At 40.7% G+C, this 21,534-nt stretch overlaps 1 protein-coding gene across 1 annotated transcript in view; it reads left to right on the plus strand.

Moving 5' to 3' along the window:
* Positions 1-798: 798 nt before the first annotated feature.
* LOC128636321 (pro-thyrotropin-releasing hormone-A-like) overlaps positions 799-21,534 on the plus strand; it is a 35,654-nt gene continuing 14,918 nt past the window's right edge. The window contains exons 1-2 of the mRNA XM_053689351.1: positions 799-994; positions 4,033-4,047. Coding sequence (XP_053545326.1) covers positions 799-994; positions 4,033-4,047 — 211 coding nt within the window. The remainder of the gene's footprint in view (positions 995-4,032; positions 4,048-21,534) is intronic.

The raw sequence follows: 21,534 nt of genomic DNA on the forward strand, positions 1-21,534 counted from the left end.
AATGTTTGCACAAAACTAAATATTAGACATGTGCATGGCGAAAAAATTCTGTTCAGTTTGGTTCGGATCGATTCGGATTTTTTCGAATTTCGGTTCGGAGCGATTCGAATTCGGAAAAATTTGAATCAATTTGGTTCGGATTTGTTTCGGATTCATTCGGATTCGAATAAATTCGGTACAGATTTGTTTCGGATTCATTCGGATTCGAATAACCTCGGCTGGATACGGTTCGGAAGTTCGGAATTTCGGTAAGTGTTAGGTGGGATTAGACTAGTATTATGTACTGTACATTAGGTGTAACCCATAGCAGAGTGATATAACCTAATATACTGTACAATACTAGTGTAAGCCATGGCCATCCGAATCTACCGAATAAATCCGAAGTAATTCGGATTTATTCAGTAGATTCGGCACTATTTTAATTCGGAGATTCGGTTCGATCCAAATCTCCAAATTTGCTGAATTTTCCAAATTTCCGAATCGAACCAAACCGAATCGCACATGTCTACTAAATATTGCTGTGTGTGCCCCGTGACATTGCCCTGCTCAGTGATAAACGATAAACCCCTGATATCTTCATTATGTCTGTCTTTTATTGAGTGCATTTTTTCAATACAAAATCAGGAGATTAACAATCATCTGACAAAAATAATTAATGGTATAAAACAACAGATTGTGATCAAGGTCTCATTTGGGAATTCTCATTTATTGGAATGCCTTACATAATCATAAAAAATAAACACCTTAAACACTGCAATAATGCTCTCTTAACATGTAAATATATTTCATACAGCACAGATGGCAGCTGTTTGGTGGCTCCTGCTCTTTGGCACAGCTTTGTCATATACGGTGATGGCAGAAGAACAGCCTGCGACAATGGAAGAGATCCAGTCTGAAGAGAACCAGGAATTGGACAGTATCCTGCAGAGAGCCCATGGAGTACTGATCCGAAATATCCTTCGAAGGATAGAGGAAGGAGCACAAAATGATGGAGGTGACTTAGCAGGAACAAACCTAGTGTGCAGTACAGGCAACTGTAGGTTCACAGTAAATATTCAGAAGAATAATCCTTGAAAAATAATTTGATAGTTAATAATAAATAAAAATAAAAAGTTGGATGATGTTGGCACTGGTGTAAATGGACATGAGTGCCCAGGAGGGTCGAATTTGGTAATAGGGTTTTTCTAAGGATAATTGATGCTGTGTTGAGATTTGGCAATTTATTGGCTTTGGCTCAAAATAGAAGAGTCAGTTGGACTAAAGATATGTATATTGTGGGTTGAAGATAAATATAGGACTAAATTACAAGCAGGGGTCAAGTCAGGTGGGAACACATGGGAACGGAGTTCCTGCACTATTTTTGCCGGAGGAACTCTGGACAAAGAACACTTCAATAAACACTGCTGCTGCTGGTGAGAGGAGCTGGACCAGTCAGATCCTCTAGTAATGGGCAGTAACACTTCCTACAAAACACTAAATGTAACCGGTCCTACTGTGTTATCACCTCTGTTATGAATTTTATCTTTATTATCTTATATTACACATGGTGATTATATTTCTGTGTGGCTTGTTGTGGGGTTATTTAGCTCCCCTCAGCAGAAATAGAACTATTGCACCTTAAGTGGGTGAGAAATAAAACAATATTAATTGTGAGCGAGAGTGGAAGTCTTGGTGAGTTCCCACACTTTGTTTTGTAGGACTTGACCCCTGATTACAAGTGGAGCACTAAATTATCCCCAGCCCGCAAATTTGGGCATGCGATAATTACCAGCCATTACAAGTGGCTGGTTATTGCAACTGCGAGCTTGCGGTAGCAATTAGTGCTTATAAAATTAACCAGAGATTAATTTTATAAATGTGCCCTTAAAGTGAATGTAAAATTTGATGAATGAAAGCCCGTTTTTTAAAAATACTATTAAAACAGGGGCACTTTCATTCATCAAAATTTACAAAGCAGCCGTTTTGATTAAAAACTTACCTCTCTTCTTTGCACAGCCAGAGCAGCTTCCCCCTCCAGGAAATCCTCTCTTCACACGTCATCAAAGACTAATCCGGCTTCCTCCAATCACAGCATGGCCTCAGGCAATGACTAACCTGGGGGCAAAGCCATGATTGGAGGAAGCCGGATTAGTTATTGCTGACATGTGAAGAGAGGAAATCCATGTGGGGGAAGCTGCTCTGGCTGTGAAAAGAAAAAAAGGTAAGTTTTTAATCAAAACGGCTGCTTTGTAAACTTTGATGAATGAAAGTGCCCCTGTTTTTAATAGTATTTTTTAAAAAAACTGGCTTTCATTCATCAAAGTTTACCTTCACTTTAATTACAGTGCAGTGTATTTTATTAAAAAAATAAAGATATCAGCATCTTTATTTTTTAATAAAATCACTGCACTAGGCAGTATTTTGGGGGTAAAGTTGGCGGGAGTAGGGTGTTTGAAAAAAAACCAGCACTGTAAAATTCCTATGCGGTCTATGGGAACTGTGTGTTCCCAGTAAATATATATGTATATATCCTTAATTACATTTATATTTATGTGTTAATATGTGTATATATATATGCATATTAACACATAAATATATATGTATATAATCATATACATATATATTTATATTTGCTGCCATAGGTGCGCTACTTACCCCCATCAGAACGAGGCTCCCATTGGAGCCTATGAAAGCGTGCTCTCATGAGCGCAATGCTTCCCAGAAATGTGAACGCGAGCTTGCATACGCATTGCTGATAACTTGTAATACCAGCACACATTAGTGTGCACTGGTATTACACAGTGGAGCGCAAATATCGCTTTCATGAAATCGATACTTAGTGCTCCACTTATCTGGCCCAAAATGTTTTAGGCTAGCAGCATAGATAGCTGTGTTGGAACACTATTGAAGTTAGTGGGGAGCTGGACTTCTTTCAGCCTAAGGGGTAGATTTAACAAAGGATTTGCTGTAGAGAATAATGTCCGCTCGTCCTCGCTAAATGCCGCCAACATACGCTGTGGGCATTTAACATTGCACAAGCATTTCTGGTGAAATGCTTGTGCAATGCCACCCCCTGCTCACTGGCGGACAATCGGCCGCTAGCAAGGGCCGTCAATCATCCTGATCATATCGGATTGGAATGATTTCAGTCCACCACCTAAAGGGTGGGGGGGGAGTTAAGGAGCAGCGGTCCTATGACCGCTGCTTATTAACTTCCATTTGAGGCAGACCTGAAACAATGGGGCTGCTTAATAAATGAACCCCTAGATGGCTGAGCTGCTGTAGTGTCATATATCATGGATGTGTCAGGAAACCTATACTATTTCCCTATGACGCTGCTTGTTAGTAATATGTAACTTTGTATCAATTATATTGGATTATATGGTTGTAACTTTGCTATCCAATATAAATGAAAGAATAGTTTAGCCTCTGTAATTTTAGGTTAATATATATATATGCAAAGATATTAACTATTTCAGGAGAGGCTTTGGTTATGACAAACACCCAATGTCACAGAATATTGTAAATAGGCAGAATACTGGAATGGATATACTTTAACTGATAAGTTATATTAGAACAAGTATGGTTAACACTTATGGAATGATCAGGATAATCAAATCTTTCAAAGACAATGTTATTCCTTACAAACAATATGAACAGTAGAAAACGCAATTGGCCAGTTCTACATAGTACTCACGACCACTGGAATAACTGCTGCAACTGTCAGGGTAACTGTTCACTGAAGTGGTGAGCGGCGGACAACAACGGGGATGAGCCGTGGCTTGAGAGCAGGTAGAGAGCAGATGTCCAAAAAGGCCGCTGCGTCAGTTGAAAGTCGGATGTTTGTGTACATTGATCCGGTGCAGCGAGGCGGGTCGGAATCTGATGACGTCAGTGGAAATACTCAGAGGAGCGGAACGTATAAGTTCCCGAAGTTGCTCACAGTAGGAATAGTGCTATGATTAGCTTCAGAGCTGGGTTAGGCACACAAAGTGAATTGTTTCAATAATCCAGCAATGAAGTAAGGTAGGTGGGGACTTAAATATACCTGAGATGTACCTGTTGATTGTTTAAGGTGGTATAGGGTATTTGATGATATCAATAAAGGTGGAATATACGGGATACATGACATATTCCCCCAGAAAGAAACCTCAAGGAGGTTTCACGGAGCCAGTCTGTCGGGATTGCGGCGATGAAACAATGATACCAACCTATCTGCAGAGAGGTTGGTAGTGGGTTCCCAGGAGTCTTCAGAAGAATCATATCAAGCCCAATGGACCAGATACTGTAGCTGTCCATGGTGACGACGGGAGTCCAGGTTGGTTTGGACTTCATATTCTAAATCTGGTTGGGGCGGATCATTTGGATGTATTGTGTGAGGGCTTGTCGATATACAAGGTTTGATCAGAGATACGTGGAAAGTGGGATGTATTCGGTAATGTGATGGTAGCTGTAGAGTGAAAGTCATTGGATTGAGTATTGCTGTGATAGGGAATGGTCCTATAAAAAGTTTTTTTAACTTCCTGCAGATGTTTGGCAATTTTAAATTCTTGATGGCCAACCATACCATTTGTTCAACGATGTATTGCGGATGGGGTCTATGACGGAGATCGTAGTATTTTTTGTGAGTTGCTTGTGCTTGCTTAATGTTATTGCGGATAGTTTCAAACGTTTGGTTAATAGAGTTGACTAAATCAGTAACTTGAGGGCTAGGTGAGTCTTGGGTAGAAATTGGATGGAACCATGGATGGATACTGGAGTTAACATAGAAAGGGGAATAACCAGTGGTTGAATTAATGGTGTTGTTATAAGCAAACTCTGCAGAGCTTAAATTATCTGCCCATGCCTCTTGTTTACGTGAACAAAAACATCTGAGATATTGTTCAATCCACTGGTTAGTTTTTTCACATTGCCCATTTGTTTGGGGATGGAAGGAAGTTGTTAATAGTTGATGCATTTGTAGCGCTTTACAACGTGCTTTCCAAAATTTAGATGTGAACTAAGTGCCTCTATCACTTAGCACTGTGGTAGGAATATAGGCGGATTATTTCCTTCAGAAACAAGTCAGCAGTTAGTTGAGCGGTAGGAAGAGTTTTAGTGGGTATAAAATGGAACATTTTAGAGAATAAGTCCACTACCACAAAGATGACAGTGAAACCAGATGATCTTAGCAGCTTGACAATGTAATCCATGGAGACAGTGGTCCAAGGGCGATCGGGTATTGGTAGAGGTTGTAATAAACCTAAAGGTTTTTTATGAGAGGGTTTGGAAGTTGTACATGTAACACATGAGGATACATACGGCCAGATTACAAGTTTTACGGTAAGAGGGGTGCGGTGCTAACTTGCACGTTATTGTCACCGCTCACTTACATACAGCACTGGTATTACAGGTTTTCATAAACCTGGCGTTAACAGGCAAGAAGTAAGCATAAAGCAAAATTTTGCTCCATACCGCACTCCAATACCAGCGCTGCTTAAGTCAGCGGTGAGCTGGTTATACGTGCTCATGCACAATTTCCCCATAGACATCAATGGGGAGAGCCATCTGAAAAAAAGTCTAACACCTGCAAAAAAGCAGCGTAAAACTCAGTAATGCAGCCCCATTGATTCCTATGGGGAAACGAAATTTATGTTTACACCTAACACCCTAACATGAACCCTGAGTCTAAACATACCTAATCTTACACTTATTAACCCCTAATCTGCCGCCCCCAACATAGCCGACACCTACATTATACTTATTAACCCATAATCTGCGGCTCCGGACATCACCGCCACTATAATAAACATATTAACCCCTAAACCGCCACATTCCCGCATAGCAAACGCTAGTTAAATATTATTAACCTCTAATCTGCTACCCCTAACATCGCTGCCACCTACCTACATTTATTAACCCCTAATTTGCCGCCCCGAACATCGCCGCCACTATACTAAAGTTATTTACCCCTAAACCTGTCTAACTCTAACCCTAACAACCCCTAACTTAAATATAGTTAAAATAAATTTAAATAAAACCTACTATTAAAAACTAAATAATTCCTATTTAAAACTAAATACTTACCTATAAAATAAACCCTAAGCTAGCTATAATATAACTAATAGTTACATTGTATCTAGCTAGGGTTTATTTTTATTTTACAGGCAAGTTTGTATTTATTTTACCTAGGTAGAATAGTTACTAAATAGTTATTAACTATTTACTAACTACCTAGCTAAAATAAATACAAATTTACCTGTAAAATAAAACCTAACCTGTCTTACACTAACACCTAACCTTACACTACAATTAAATAAATTACCTAAATTAAATACAATTACCTAAATTAAATACAATTACCTAAATTACAAAAAAAACAACCCACAAAATTACACAAAATAAAAAACAAATTGCAAGATATTTAAACGAATTACACCCAATCTAATAGCACTATCAAAATAAAAAAAAACCCTAGCATAAACTAAACTACCAATAGCCCTTAAAAGGGCCTTTTGTGGGGCATTGACCCAAAGAAATCAACTCTTTTACCTGTAAAAAAAAATACAAACAACCCCTAACAGTAAAACCCACCACCCACACAACCAAACACCCCAAATAAAACCCTAACTAAAAAAACCTAAGAAAAACCTGGAAAGGGCATTTGGATGGGCATTGCCCTTAAAAGGGCATTTAGCTCTAATGCAGCCCAAAGCCCTAACCTAAAAATAAAACCCACCTTTAAAAACCTAACACTAACCCCTGAAGATCCACTTACAGTTTTGAAGAGCCAACATCCATCCTCAACAAAGCCGGGAAAAGTTCTCAGCGAAGCGGCAAGAAGTCCTCAACGAAGCCAGGAGAAGTCTTCATCCAAGCCGGAGAAGTGGTCCTCCAGACGGGCAGAAGTCTTCATCCAGACGGCATCTTCTATCTTTATCCATCCGGCGTGGAGCGGGTCCATCTTCAAGACATCCCTAGCGGAGTATCCTCTTCTTCTGACGACTACTTGACGAATGACGAAGATGGCGTCCCTTAGATTCCGATTGGCTGATAGAATTCTATAAGCCAATCAGAATTAAGGTTGAAAAAATCCTATTGGTTGATCCAATCAGCCAATAGGATTGAACTTCAATCCTATTGGCTGATTGCATCAGCCAATAGGATTTTTTCAACCTTAATTCCGATTGGCTTTTGGCTTTCACAAAACATATGACCTTCTCCAAAGGACTTTTTGAGACAGTGTTTGAGACAGTCAAAAGCTTTTTGGCAGTGTGTGTTCCAGAAATAGCTAGAGTGGTCTTTTGTGAGGTCTGTGAGAGGTTTTGATATGGAAGCAAAATTATGTATAAAACGTCTGTAAAAATTTGCGAATTCAAGGAAACGCTGGACCTCTCTTTTATTCTTCGGTATAGGCCATTTTAATATAGCTGAAATCTTGTTTTTTTCCATCTTAATCTCATTGTGATTTATGATGTAACCAAGGAAGGAAATTGCCAAAGAATGGAAGATACATACTTCTATTTTGACACATAAGTTATGTGTCTTAAGTCTGGACAGAACTATCCTGACATGTTTAATGTGGTCGTTAATGTTACTTGAATACATGAGTATATCATCTAAATAGATTAAAAGAAAAATGTCTATAATTTCACAGAAGATATCGTTAATGAAGTACTGGAATGTTGCAGGGGCGTTGCAAAGACAGAAAGACATGACTGTATATACTCATAAAGACCATAATGGGTCCTAAATGCAGTCAACCATTCGTCACTGGCTCTTATTCTAACAAGGTTATAGGCACCTCTTAGATCCAATTTAGTGAAAAATTTGACACCTCTTAGCCTCTCAATCAATTCTGGAATAAGAGGAAAGGGGTATCTATTTTTTCTTGGTTCGCTTAATTAATTCCCTATAATCAATTATAGGGCGAAGAGACCCATCCTTGTTTTTTACAAAAAAAATTCCAGCTCCCGCAGGAGATGAAGAAGGTCTTATAAACCCCTTTCTAAGATTCTCATTAAGGTAATTTTTAGGTGTTCAAGCTCTGGCTTAGAGAGGGGTTATATGTGCCCACAGGGTATAGAAATGCCAGGAAGAAGGTCGATAGGGCATTCGTACGGCCTATGAGGGGGTAGTGATTCGGCTACTTTTTTTTCAAATACGTCGGCAAAGTCTGTGTATTCTAACGGTATGTTAGAGGTGGTTGTAGCTAATAAAGTGGGTACAGGGAAACATGTGGAGGTGCAATACTGAGAAGGAAAAGAAATAGATAAATTGTCCCAATGACTCTGTGGCTGGTGAAGGCGTATCAATACTAAGTTTTGTCCCTTTAAGAACCAATTCAAAAGTACTTTTATATCCACAGATAAACTGTTTTTGTGAGGCCAGGATAAGATATACAATACAATTTAATTTAAACAGTTGTTTCCCTGCTGTTAAGGTGAACACCTTAGGCGAAGTATTACTCCCAAAAAGAAGAAATTCTGCGTCATATGCACCAGTGTTGGAAAGACAGTCAAAGTCATAAAAAGTATACAATGTTGTAACTCAGTCTTACCCCGGTCCACAGAGAGGGACAGATGTAATCCTAGGACCCTTCCATCCGCTGTGACACCTCTCCTCCTCAGGGTAAGTTGTAGTCAGTGACGGCTTCCTCACTCCTGCTCGGTGCACAAAACTTTTCTTTCCCAGCAATGCCATGTTAGTCTTAACTCCACCCGATATCAGGCAAATACGTCCAAATACTTGGTGAAAATGATCAAACCGGGGAGTCCGCTTCAATAAAAACACTCTTTATTTCTTGCACGTTAAAATACAAACAGTGTATCATCCACCACTGTGTTGTCAAGGCTTCCGGATGTGTCAGCAGCGTCACAGGTCAGCTGACGCATTTCGGCCAAAGGCCTTAGTCTTAGCTGTATGACCTTCCTATCTGGACTAAAAACTTATACATTGTGTCCTTCTTGTGATAGGTTAAAAATCGCTGACGCTGCCGACCCAGCCCCCTTATCAAACAATTCATTTGTTTATTACAGTCTTTGCTCATACTCCTATTCACTTTACAACATACTAAAAAGTTTTATATAAGCACCTGTATTTCATTCATATTGGGGCTAGTTTCTTCCCTCAACAATATTCAAATTGCAAACAGTTAATAGTTTATTCATTTAACGTGTTTTTCTTTCTTGCATTAATAATAAACAGCAGAATGAATGCTAGGTATGATCTTCTTGGTTGTTTTTAAAAATATATAGCATATGTACATTTGTGCCACTAAACAATATCCTAAAGTTTGTTCAGACATACACAGTTTTGTAAAACTTATATGTCCTATGATTATTGGACTATTTACATATTTTGTAATTTATACATTACCATAGGTGAAATAGAATGTATCTCCATACTTTGGCAGATTGTCTATGTAGAGGGACAAAATCTACAATTGATTTCTACAAGGATCTCTCTGAATAACTCATCTAATAGCTTCAGTGACATGGTAATGGTAATGTCATTATGTTAGCCCTGTAGGGTATAGATGGGGGAATAGTAAGGAATAGTCATGATCTTAAATGTCTACATAATATGTATGTACAGATAAGTAGTATACAGAATCCCCATTCCCTAGCATATATACATATATATTCACAAATGTACATATGCTGTATTTTTTTTTTTAAAGAACAACCAAGAAGATCATACCTAGCATTCATTCTGCTGTTTATTATTAATGCAAGAAAGAAAAACATGTTAAATGAATAAACTATTAACTGTTTGCAATTTGAATATTGTTGAGGGAAGAAACTAGCCCCAATATGAATGAAATACAGGTGCTTATATAAAACTTTTTAGTATGTTGTAATGTGAATAGGAGTATGAGCAAAGACTGTAATAAACAAATGAATTGTTTGATAAGGGGGCTGGGTCGTCAGCGTCAGCGATTTTTAACCTATCACAAGAAGGACACAATGTATACGTTTTTAGTCCAGATAGGAAGGTCATACAGCTAAGACTAAGGCCATTGGCCGAAACGCGTCAGCTGACCTGTGACGCTGCTGACACATCCGGAAGCCTTGACAACACAGTGGTGGATGATACACTGTTTGTATTTTAACGTCCAAGAAATAAAGAGTGTTTTTATTGAAGCAGACTCCCCGGTTTCTTCATTTTCACCAATTATTTGTGGTGAAGACGTAACCATGTGATTCCAAAAACTACGGGGTAAATGGGTGAGGAGATGATATCGAAAGAAACTGTCTCAGTGTGACCAGAATTAGTAGTAAGTAGGAGTGGTATGATTTTGTGTGAGACAGGACCAGAGGAAAAGTTGTGAGCCATCAATAACTTTAAGAGGCATAGGATTGCGATTGGGAAAAAAAGGTATTTTATTGCTTTTGACTAATTCAAAATTGATGAAATCGCCACATGCACCGGTGTCGATGATTGCGTCAGTCTTAACACTGTGATGGTCCCACTCTAGAGATAAAGGCAAGATAAGATAGGAGGATGTATTTGTTTTGGAGTACAAACAATGTTTTATTGCTGGTGTCTTACTCTGTTTCTGTTTCTGGAGTTGGGGACATACTCTGACAACATGGTCTGGTGCTGCACAATACATGCAGAGGTTAAGGGTCCGACATCTGTTTTTTTCTTGGGAGGACAATGGGCCTTTGTTGAAGGTGATGTCCATAGGTTGATCGTGACAAGTAGATGGGTTAGGTGGTGTTTTTCGTGTTGGCAGGGAGGAGGAAGTTTTTTCCAACTTTCTTTCATGAATCCTCCTATCGATTCTAATCGACAATGTAAAGAGGTCCTCTATTTGGTCTGGAATTCCTGTTCTGGACAATTCGTCTTTTATACCTTCAGATAGGCCAAGCCTGAACTGATTCTTCAATTTCTAGCCCAGATCTTGAACTGGGTGATGTAATGTTCCACTGGATTCCTAAGCTGTTTGAGACACCTAAGTTTGTTCTCAGCGGTTAGCTAGCGGTAAGGGTCATCGTATAAGCTCGACATGACTTTCAAAAAATTATCAAGAGAGTTCAAAATAGGATCCTGGGACTCATAAAAGCAATCAGCCCATGCACGTGGCTCTCCTCTTAAGTAAGAGAGAACAGTGAGGACCTTAGATCTATCATTTGGATAGGTTCTAGGTCTTAGCTCAAATAATAAAAGACAAGCATTTCTGAATTGCTTAAAAGCAGCACGGTCTCCAGAAAATGTTTCTGGGAGTGAAACCTGTGGCTCTGATGTGTTCAGTACCTGCTCTCTTTGCTGAGAGTGTTTCTCATAGACAGGCTCTTAAATTCTGATTTTCTATCTGTAAATCTCTAAAGGCTTGAGTCAAGTTATCTAAACGTAAGTTTAGACTGTGTAATTGTGCGGTAACATCAGTGGCTTCCACGATACTTCAGAGTAGTGGTTATAGCACAATTTATAGATTTAAGGCTGGATTATTATGTCATATATCATGGATGTGTCAGGAAACATATACTATTTCCCTATGACGCTGCTTGTTAGTAATATGTAACTTTGTATCAATTATATTGGATTATATGGTTGTAACTTTGCTATCCAATATAAATGAAAGAATAGTTTAGCCTCTGCAATTTTAGGTTAATATATATATATGCAAAGATGTTAAAGGGACACTGTACTCAAAAAAATTTCTTTCATGATTCACATAGATCATGCATTTTTAAGCAACTTTCTAATTTACTCCTATTATCAAATTTTCTTCATTCTCTTGGTATGTTTATTTGAAAAGCAAGAATGTAAGTTTAGATGCCGGCCCATTTTTGGTGAACAACCTGGGTTGTCCTTGCTGATTGGTCAGCACCAATAAACAAGTGCTGTCCATGGTCCTGAAGCAAACATTTGCTGGCTCCTTAGCTGAGATGCCTTCTTTTTCAAATAAAGATAGCAAGAGAATGAATTAAAATTGATAATAGAAGTAAATTAGAAAGTTGCTTAAAATTGCATTCTCTATCTGAATCATGAAAGAAAAAATTTGGGTTCAGTGTCCCTTTAACTATTTCAGGAGAGGCTTTGGTTATGACAAACACCCAATGTCACAGAATATTGTAAATAGGCAGAATACTGGAATGGATATACTTTAACTAGTGATAAGTTGTATTAGAACAAGTACGGTTAACACTTAGGGAATGATCAGGATAGTCAAATCTTTCAAAGACAATGTTATTCCTTGCAAACAATATGAACAGTAGAAATGGCAATTGGCCAGTTCTACATAGTACTCACGACCACTAGAATAACTGCTGCAACTGTCAGGGTAACTGTTTACTGAAGTGGTGAGCGGCGGACAACAACGGGGATGAGCCGTGGCTTGAGAGCAGGTGGAGATTAGATGTCCGAAAAACAAGGCCGCTACATCAGTTGAAAGTCGGCTGTTTGTTTACAGTTATCCGGTGCAGCGAGGTGGGTCGGACTCTGATGACGTCAGTGAAAATACTCAGAGGAGCGGAACGTATAAGTTCCCGAAGTTGTTCACAGTAAGGAATAGTGCTATGATTAACTTCAGAGCTGGGTTAGGCACACAAAGTGAATTGCTTCAATAATCCAGCAATGAAGTAAGGTAGGTGGGGACTTAAATATGGTTGAGATGTACCCGTTGATTGTTTAAGGTGGTATAGGGTATTTGATGATATCAATAAAGGTGGAATATACGTGATATATGACATTTGGATACCTGGATTTCTGGTGTTGCTAAGTGAGATGGTGAGTCCCATTTGTTCTGAACGGCTGAGGTTCTGTAGGTAGGTTTCCGTCTAGATATGGCTTCGTATAACAGAAATATGGACACAATAGAAAATTTGATAATAGAAGTAAATCGGAAAGTTGTTTAATATTGTATATTCTGTCTGATTCATGAAAGAAAAAAATGTGTGTTTTATGTCCCTTTAAGATAATATATTTCTTCAAGACGCTGAAAGCTGTGAGTGTTTGATGCTAGATGTTTTGTGTTAATACTGTAGTTGCTTAGCTCAGTATAGAGTGAAATCTAGGTGCTTTGAAGGTTGGATTTTTGAGATAGATAGGTCAAAAGATAATTTGTTTTTAGCAAAATGCTAAAGTAATGCTAATGAAGTAAAAACCTCTAAATCTCTGAGATAAGTAATAATTATTGAGGTTTCTGATGATGCTGATGAACCAATAAAGGAAACATCTCTTCCTTCATTATAGTTATGGATGCATTTATGGTTTATACGATAAGATTAAGGATACATGAAGAAAAAATGCCATTAAAGTGTTGGAGAATGGATGAAGGGGAAATATAACCTGGTATTTTGGCTTTGAGATGATCAATGTTTCATAATGTCCTAATGTAACTAGGGGTTAGAGGTAAATGTGCAACTCCCTGTTTTCATATGATCAAGAGCTGTGGGTTTGTACCTAGAACTCAGTGAAAGGAAGGTGACAATTTGAAGTTAAACTTCTAAAATGGCATAAATCTTATAGCCTCTAATCATAAAAAGTTGGAACATAACATTTAGGGCTAGAGAACAAGTGATTAAGTTAACACGCCTGAGATATTGATAACAATTGCTAATATTAAATGTTGAAAGTATTTGTGAACGCGCAAGCGCAATCACATTTTACTCTTGTCGGGTTAGCGCGACTGAAGATCTAGGGGGCAAATTATCAAGCTCCGAATGGAAACAATGGAAATGATCAAACTCGCCAGAAACAGCAATTATGAAGCAGCGGTCTAAAGACCGCTGCTCCATAACTTGTCCCCCCGCTCTGAAGCTGCGGACATCAATCTGCCCGATCCTATACGATCGGGCTGATTGACACCCCCTGCTAGTGGCCGATTGCCTGCAAATCTGCAGGGGGCTGCACTGCACAAGCAGTTCACAAGAACTGCTTGTGCAATGATAAATGCTGACAGCGTATGTATCAATGTGCAGCGGACATGATACGCTACATCGTATCATGTCCGCTAACACTTTCATAAATCGGCCCCCTGGTGTAAAGGGTAGGGGTAAAAAAAAAAATGTTGCATTAAACACAACATAAATACATTTAAAAATAAAGCTACGGGGCGGAGCTTAGCCGTTCAGGAGAATGGCTGCGTCTTGCTAGAGCTCCCGAGCTGATAGCTAGCCCTAGTAATTCAAATGTCATAACCTAGGCTAAAACTACCCTTAAATTTATTCCTCTGAACCGGGGAACCCCTCCTGTATACCACCTTGCAATTTCAAACTGAGGCGGGCACTTTACCCTACAGAGGAGACTGCAGATAAGACCGGGCCGCAAGCTGCATCAGACAAACAGCCGAAGTGGGCGCCTTACATTACCTGACGACGTGCTCAACGCACTCGACACCCCTGCTCCCCTCACCGCACTCAGAGTGAATCCTACCGAGTCCCTTTACGGTGAATTGCCTACACGCAACTCAGGCGCGGAGGCGCCACGTGGTCCCAGCCTGGATCAGCCTAACAGCTAAGGAATACGAGGATGACCTGTTAGATCCTCACGGGTGCCCTGGCGTGGTGCCAATAATAGCCGCGGACCCTTACCCGCACTCTGTAACACATACCGGAACTTCACCCTTGTATCTTTGGGCATGAGGAGGACTGTCCTTGGGCCTGCTTCAGTGCCGACGTTGGGCCTTGACTCTGGCAGTACCACCAGCTTTCAGGTACGTGGCGGGCCTTTGTCACCTTACCCCTCGCTGGTGTTTGGGGTGGCAGGACTTCTTGCCATATAATAGGCCGGACTCTGACCTTGTTAATTAGTGCCACCCTCTCACCATACGTTGCTAAGCATAAGCCACGATAAGCAGCTACCCTAGATCAGAGGCTGCAGACAGTGAAACATTATTAGGCCTTGGCCTATATTATCAGGACTGTTTAATATTAACCCCCCGGGGCCTGCTTGCAGAGGGCACATTTTATAATCAGCAACCCTGAACATAGTGGCACCATTAAATATATAAACATACTACAGTTCACACTCTGACCAAACCACTGTGTATATACTGCCAGCACCTGTATTTAATATGGCTCAGAAAAAAAGCAACTTCCCTGACAAAGACGCTAAAACAAGAAACATGGTGCATTATCTTAAGAGCGCTGACACCCTTATACATGAGGACAGTAATTCTAACAGCAAACTCAGAACTGATGACCTGGGTAGTAGTCAGGCAGATACCCAGACACTGTCTTATGTAACTAAAGAGGACTTGAAACACCTATCTTCCAAAGAAGATATTAAAGGAATAGTTACAGAAATTAAAAGCCTATTTGGAGAGCTGCGTAGGGATGTCAGCAATCTCTCTCAAAAAGTCACAGCCATTGAGCAAACGCAAGTTACACTGCAGGAGAAAGTTAAACAGACAGCTGCAAAAACCCAATATAATACAGACATGGTGCAGAGCATGCTAGAACGTATAGAAGACCTTGACAACCGGAGTCGCCGGAATAATCTTCGCATCAGGGGAATACCGGAGTCAGTCAACCCGACCGCCCTTCTGGGTTATTTACAAGATTTATTTCGTGTAATCAAGGGAACCACCATGTCCCCTGAGGTGGTGATTGAGAGAGCCCACAGAGCCCTCCGCCCAAAGCCCTCTTCGAAAGCCCCACCAAGGGATGTTATTCTGCGCATACTGAACTACAAAGACAAAGAAGAGATTCTGCGACATAGTAGAAACAAACACCCCCTCACCTACGCAGGCACTAATTTGCAAGTTTTCTCTGACATCTGCCCTGCTACACTGCAGAAGCGCAGGGAACTAAAATTCCTTACTGCAGTTCTCCAAGACAACAAAATCCCGTACCGCTGGGGCTTCCCGACGTGCCTTATCGCCACTTCGGGGGACAAAACAGCTTTGTTCAGATCAATGGAAGATATGGATTTATTCTGTTCTACACTGAACATTGATGCACCCAGTCAAGAAACTCCTCCGTCAGCGGCCTCAAGCCGTGACACCCCTGGCCCCTCAGCCTAACTCTTAATTCAAGAGACTTGCATTCTTTTTATGGACCTGGACTCCCCTTAGGGAGTAGCCCTGACCTTATGGACAGCTGTTGAATCTCGCTGGGTCATATTCTTTGTCTTCACAGGTTTGGCCTTACACAAATTATTTGTTATGTAATGTTTTTCTATCATTAGCATTTATACCATGGGTGCTTCTTTGCACTCTCATTGGACATATGTATTGAACTTTACCTGAAGGTCCATCCCTGGCTCCCGGGGCGAAGGGCATGTTTCACTGGAATGTGCTCATTACCCAACGGGTTAGATTTAACATAAGTTAACTGATATGCCCCACACCACCATTGCATGCAATTGTAATAAGTCTGTTTTGTAATAATGCAACTAACTTGACTTTTTATATTTCAGATATGTCCCCCTATGCTCCCCTTTGGTCAGGTCTGTGTCACCTATAGTTATTTGATAATTTGCAGGTCTCTCATGTTAGAATCTGCTCTATGTTTGCAGAGTTTGGGGAGCCTGCTTTGGCTATACGTATTACTCTAGCCCCCACAAAAAGTATTCTCGCATTGATTACTTTTACACAGACTAACAGGGGATTGCGTATGTTAACCTTAGTGATATCTCCTCTATCACATGGTCGGACCATGCGTCTGTCACCTGTGAGATGCTTTGGCCTGACAAACCAGACATCCCGTACATCTGGCGGTTAGATGACTTGCTTCTGAGTAACCCACTAGTCTCGGACGATATAACCACACTATTAGAAGAATACTTTAACATAAATACAACACAGGATGTCAAGTTAACTACAATTTGGGAGGCACACAAAAGTGTAATGAGGGGGCACCTTATCAAGCATAAGGCTAGATTAGCTAAACAAAATAGAGAAAAGTACAACCACCTTTTGCAGAACATACAGAGATTAGAGACACAGCACAAACAGAGACCTAGTGACCCCGACCTTGAAATGGAATTGACACAAGCCAGGCTTGACTTTAAGCACCTCTTACAGGAGGGAGATCAACTGAAGGCCTTCCGTCTCAAACAAAAATACTACGAGGGAGGTGACAAGGCGGCCAAGTTGCTCGCAAGGGCGATACGTCGTACACAGCTTAAATCCCAAGTTTACACGATAGTGGATAGGGATAACATCACCCATAGAGATAGCCCCAACATAGCAGAAGCCTTTCAGGCTTATTACAGCACACTGTACAATCTGAAAACAACACCTCCCGGGGACCTAGGAGAATGCAATCCCCTCGAGGCTAACATTCAAACTTACCTACAAAAAACACAACTACCTAGACTTGAGAAAGACGCGGTGGATTTTTTTGAATCCCCTGTGTCTATAGAAGAAGTCCAAAGAGCTCTAGCTGATTTGCCTAATGGCAAATGCCCAGGACCTGATGGGTTTGGGGCTAAATACTATAAGGTATTTGCACCTATACTGTTGCCACATCTCCAAAGGCTGATTGATGAGCTGCCTGAAACGGGAGTTCTGCCAGCCTCTATGCTCAAAGCCTATATAACTGTTATACCAAAAGCAGGTAAACCTGCGAACAAAACACAAAGCTACCGCCCAATCTCACTCCTGAATACGGACGTCAAGCTTATAGCAAAAGTCCTGGCCAACAGAGTTAATAGATTTCTTCCCTCACTGATCTCACTGGATCAGGTGGGGTTGGTCCCTGGGAGGGAAGCAAGGGATAATACCATCAAAATACTGCAAATTATGTCACACTCCTCGAATAACGGTTCCCCTCTGGCTCTGTTGTCTACGGACGCCGAAAAGGCGTTCGATAGAGTGAACTGGCAGTTCCTTCGTTATACTCTTGGGAAAATGGGCTTTGGAAGTAGATTTGTGTCGATGGTCTTTGCCTTGTATTCCACACCCACGGCACAAATTAGAGTAAATAGTATTCTATCTCGCCCTTTCACCATTACGAATGGCACTAGGCAGGGGTGCCCACTGTCGCCCTTGCTGTTTGCCATTTCGGTGGAGGCTCTGGCTAGTAATATTCGCACGAATGTTTTGATACACGGTGTGAAGCTGGGATTGAAAGAGCATAAAATCGCTATGTATGCTGACGATCTGTTGTTTACATTAACAGACGTAAAATCATTGATCCCCGCACTGCTGAGCGAGTTCAAACGATATGGGGAGGTCTCTAGCTTCCTCTTGAATGATACAAAGTCGGAGCTGTTGAGAATTGCCATGCCCACCACGACCATGACTTGGTTACAGCAACACTGCCCCTTCACGATAAAATTAAACTCCTTGAAATACCTAGGGGTAACTATTACACCATCGATAGCCGACATGTATGAGGCCAACTATGTAACTCTTAGAACAGAGATCTCGCGTGACCTCTCAGCGTGGAGACACAAAGCGATCTCCTGGCTCGGGAGGATAAGTGTGGTGAAGATGAATATTTTGCCTAGGATCTTGAATCTATTTCAAACAGTTCCAATTCCTCTCCCATATTCCTTCCTCCCGAAGCTACAACAGCTGATTGAGGAATACGTCTGGAAAGACATCAGACCCAGGGTGAATAAAAAGATGATGTATCTGCCCAGAGAGGGAGGTGGTCTGGGACTTCCCAACCTATGTATGTATAGAAGGGCTATTCTTTTACAGAGGGCGGTTGAGTGGTGCAGGAGTAATGCGCCAAAAGATTGGATCCATATTGACTCCTCCATTCTTGGAACTGGGGACTTGGAACTGGGGACTTGTCTACCATGTTGTGGACGGTCGAGATGTATAGGCCAAAATGCATACCCAAGTTCCCACTGCTAGATGAACTGCTGCGCGAATGGGACAAAACAATTTGGACTGAGTCGCACATTTCTACTATCTTTTCCCCGTTGACACCGGTGTATAACAACCCGGAAATTCCCCTGCAGGTTGGGTTCTCTCACCTGGCTGGAACACTTAGTAGTAACTTTGTTTCTACTTTTATCAACAATGGGAGGCTTAAACGAGGCAGGAGGTCCTGGACTCCTATCCGAACCGTCCGTTGTCTTGGTACATGTATCTACAGATTCATCACTACATTTCCACTCATAAACATAAAAGGCAGCTTCTTAGGGAACTCACCCCTTTTGAAAGTTTGTGCACACAGGCGACTGCCCCCCGACATCTGACTTCTAAGATTTACCGACTGCTTACGCTCCCTGTGGGTAGCCCACCCCCGACTTTCGTCGGGATGTGGCATAAAGAACTGGACACTGAACTGACGATAGAGGACTGGCATCGCGTCTTCAGAGCAGCCCATAAGGTCTCTGTCTCAGCGCGCATGCAGGAGTCACACTACAAACTACTGAGTAGGTGGTACCTAACACCAACCCGACTTAAGACCATTTACCCTAACATGTCAGATAGATGCTGGAGGGGCTGTGGGGGGGTTGGCACACTTCTGCATATTTGGTGGGATTGCCCCCTCATTGAGAATTACTGGCGAGATGTCTGGGAAAGAATGACACAAATCTTAGAGATGAACATACCTAAGACCCCGGAATCCCTGATTTTCCACTTTTCACTTAAAATAAAGGATTCAGGGAAAAAAACCCTATTGATGCTCATGTTGTTGGGGGCCAAGGCTTTGATCCCTCGAAATTGGAAATCAACAAACGTGCCCACAGTCAATTACTGGAAGCAGAGTGTCTCCGACCTCCTGCGGCTGGAGAGATATCACTATATGCTCACAGCTAAATTGGATGTTCATGAAAAATTACTCCACATGTGGAATGCTGGAGTATAGGCGGATACTGTAGGGGGGCGTGGGCATGGTACTGCTTTCCCTCCCCCCCCCCTCTTTTGTATGCTGCTGGCCCCTTGGAGTGTGTCCTAAGTGTCCTTTGGCTGACTCCTTTTTCCCCCTCCCCTCCTCCCCCCCCCCCCTCTTTTTGAACTGCTCATCTCTGGATGGGCTGTTGTGTGGGGTTCCGCCCCTGGCCCGCAATATCAACTTATAGTAATATTGGAAACAGCATAACTCTTGTGAATGTCGCTTTAACGTTGTTTTAGTTATTATATTCATTACTTATCAGATTTAGAATTTCACTAAGTGGAAGGAAAATGGAAAAAGCTGGAGCTTGTTCTCTTATTATAATCCTACACCCAGGTAATTAACATCGGGCTTATACCCCGGTTACTCTTTATGCAACCTCTACCCATGTCTGGATATATCCCTTGTTGTATGTCATCTTGAACTCAATGTAAGGGTGGATGTTGTAAACCCTAGTTGGGCACTTGTGGTGCTTGAATTTTTGTATCTGATTGTTTTCAAATAAAGCTCCTTTAAAAAAAATAAAAAATAAAGCTACACTCGTATATACACTATCTGCTGAAAAATATAAGTTATAAGGGTTCAAAGGTATATGGTATATGACAAGGTGTATAAATGGAAAGGGCTATAACATATATATATGTATGTATTTATTTATTTGTATATATATATATACAAATAAAATACATATATACATATATATATATACACACACACACATTTGAGTCCTTTCCAGTTGGATATCTGAAAAATAATTTCTATTCAGAAATGAATATATAATAATGTGTTTAACTGTACTTTAAATATTATACATTCAAATGTTCTTCACATAGTAGAACATGTTCATTGTATTTTTAAATAGATATTTCTATATGTATCAGTATATACCTAGATGTATTATATATATATAAAATAAACAGGCTATGGGGTAGATTTATCAATGTGCAGGTGGACAGGATCCACTGTAGCGGATCATGTCCGCCTCACATCGATAAATGCCGACAGCATATGCTGTCGGCATTTATCATTGCACAAGCATTTCGTGTGAAATGCTAGCAGGGGGTGTCAGTCATGCTGCTTCTTAATTCCTGATTCCGGCGAGCCTGAAGAATCGCACGGAATAAGCTGGTTGACAGCTTAATAAATCGGCCCCATAATGAATACTGAAGTACACATAAGGCCCCTAGGGGGCGCTCTCATCTCAAAGTGTCCAGTGCAGTATAGCTGGTCATCAAAAAATAAATTCTGGAAGACTTAGGCAGCTCCTTGTCAAAGTATGGTCAACCTCTCTGGAACAGGATCTACAATGAAAACAACAACACAATGGTGCCAATGTCCTAGTACAATCACCACTCAGAATAAAGATATGGTCAAATTAAACTCATATAGAGAATGCACTATTAAGTGCTGACAGTACAGACTGGAGCTAACTGATTCTTGCCAGGATCATAACCATTGCACCTCTAGGTGCAATCTTAGCAGGCTGGAACTTCACAGCGGTCCAGCTGACTGAACTTCCAGGCAAAAGCAGGATCCAAAACTTTACTTCAATTGATAAAACAGATATTCCAATTGGGAAAACAGGCAAGTGTGTATCAAATAAAATCTATTTTATTTAAAACTAGTCGATAAGCCTGCCCAGAGGGAGGTCTATTTATTTTTTAAGCTACAGATGCAGAAACAACTTATTTTGTAACTCTGCTTTTATATAAATATTTAAGCTACATAACAATACCGTATTTTTATGGACTGTTGTCCTAAATATATCAAACATATTTTATATATAATAAACTACAGGTGTAGCAACACCCTATTTGGTCAC

This window comes from Bombina bombina, chromosome 7, assembly GCF_027579735.1.
Source record: "Bombina bombina isolate aBomBom1 chromosome 7, aBomBom1.pri, whole genome shotgun sequence".
NCBI lineage: Eukaryota > Metazoa > Chordata > Amphibia > Anura > Bombinatoridae > Bombina > Bombina bombina.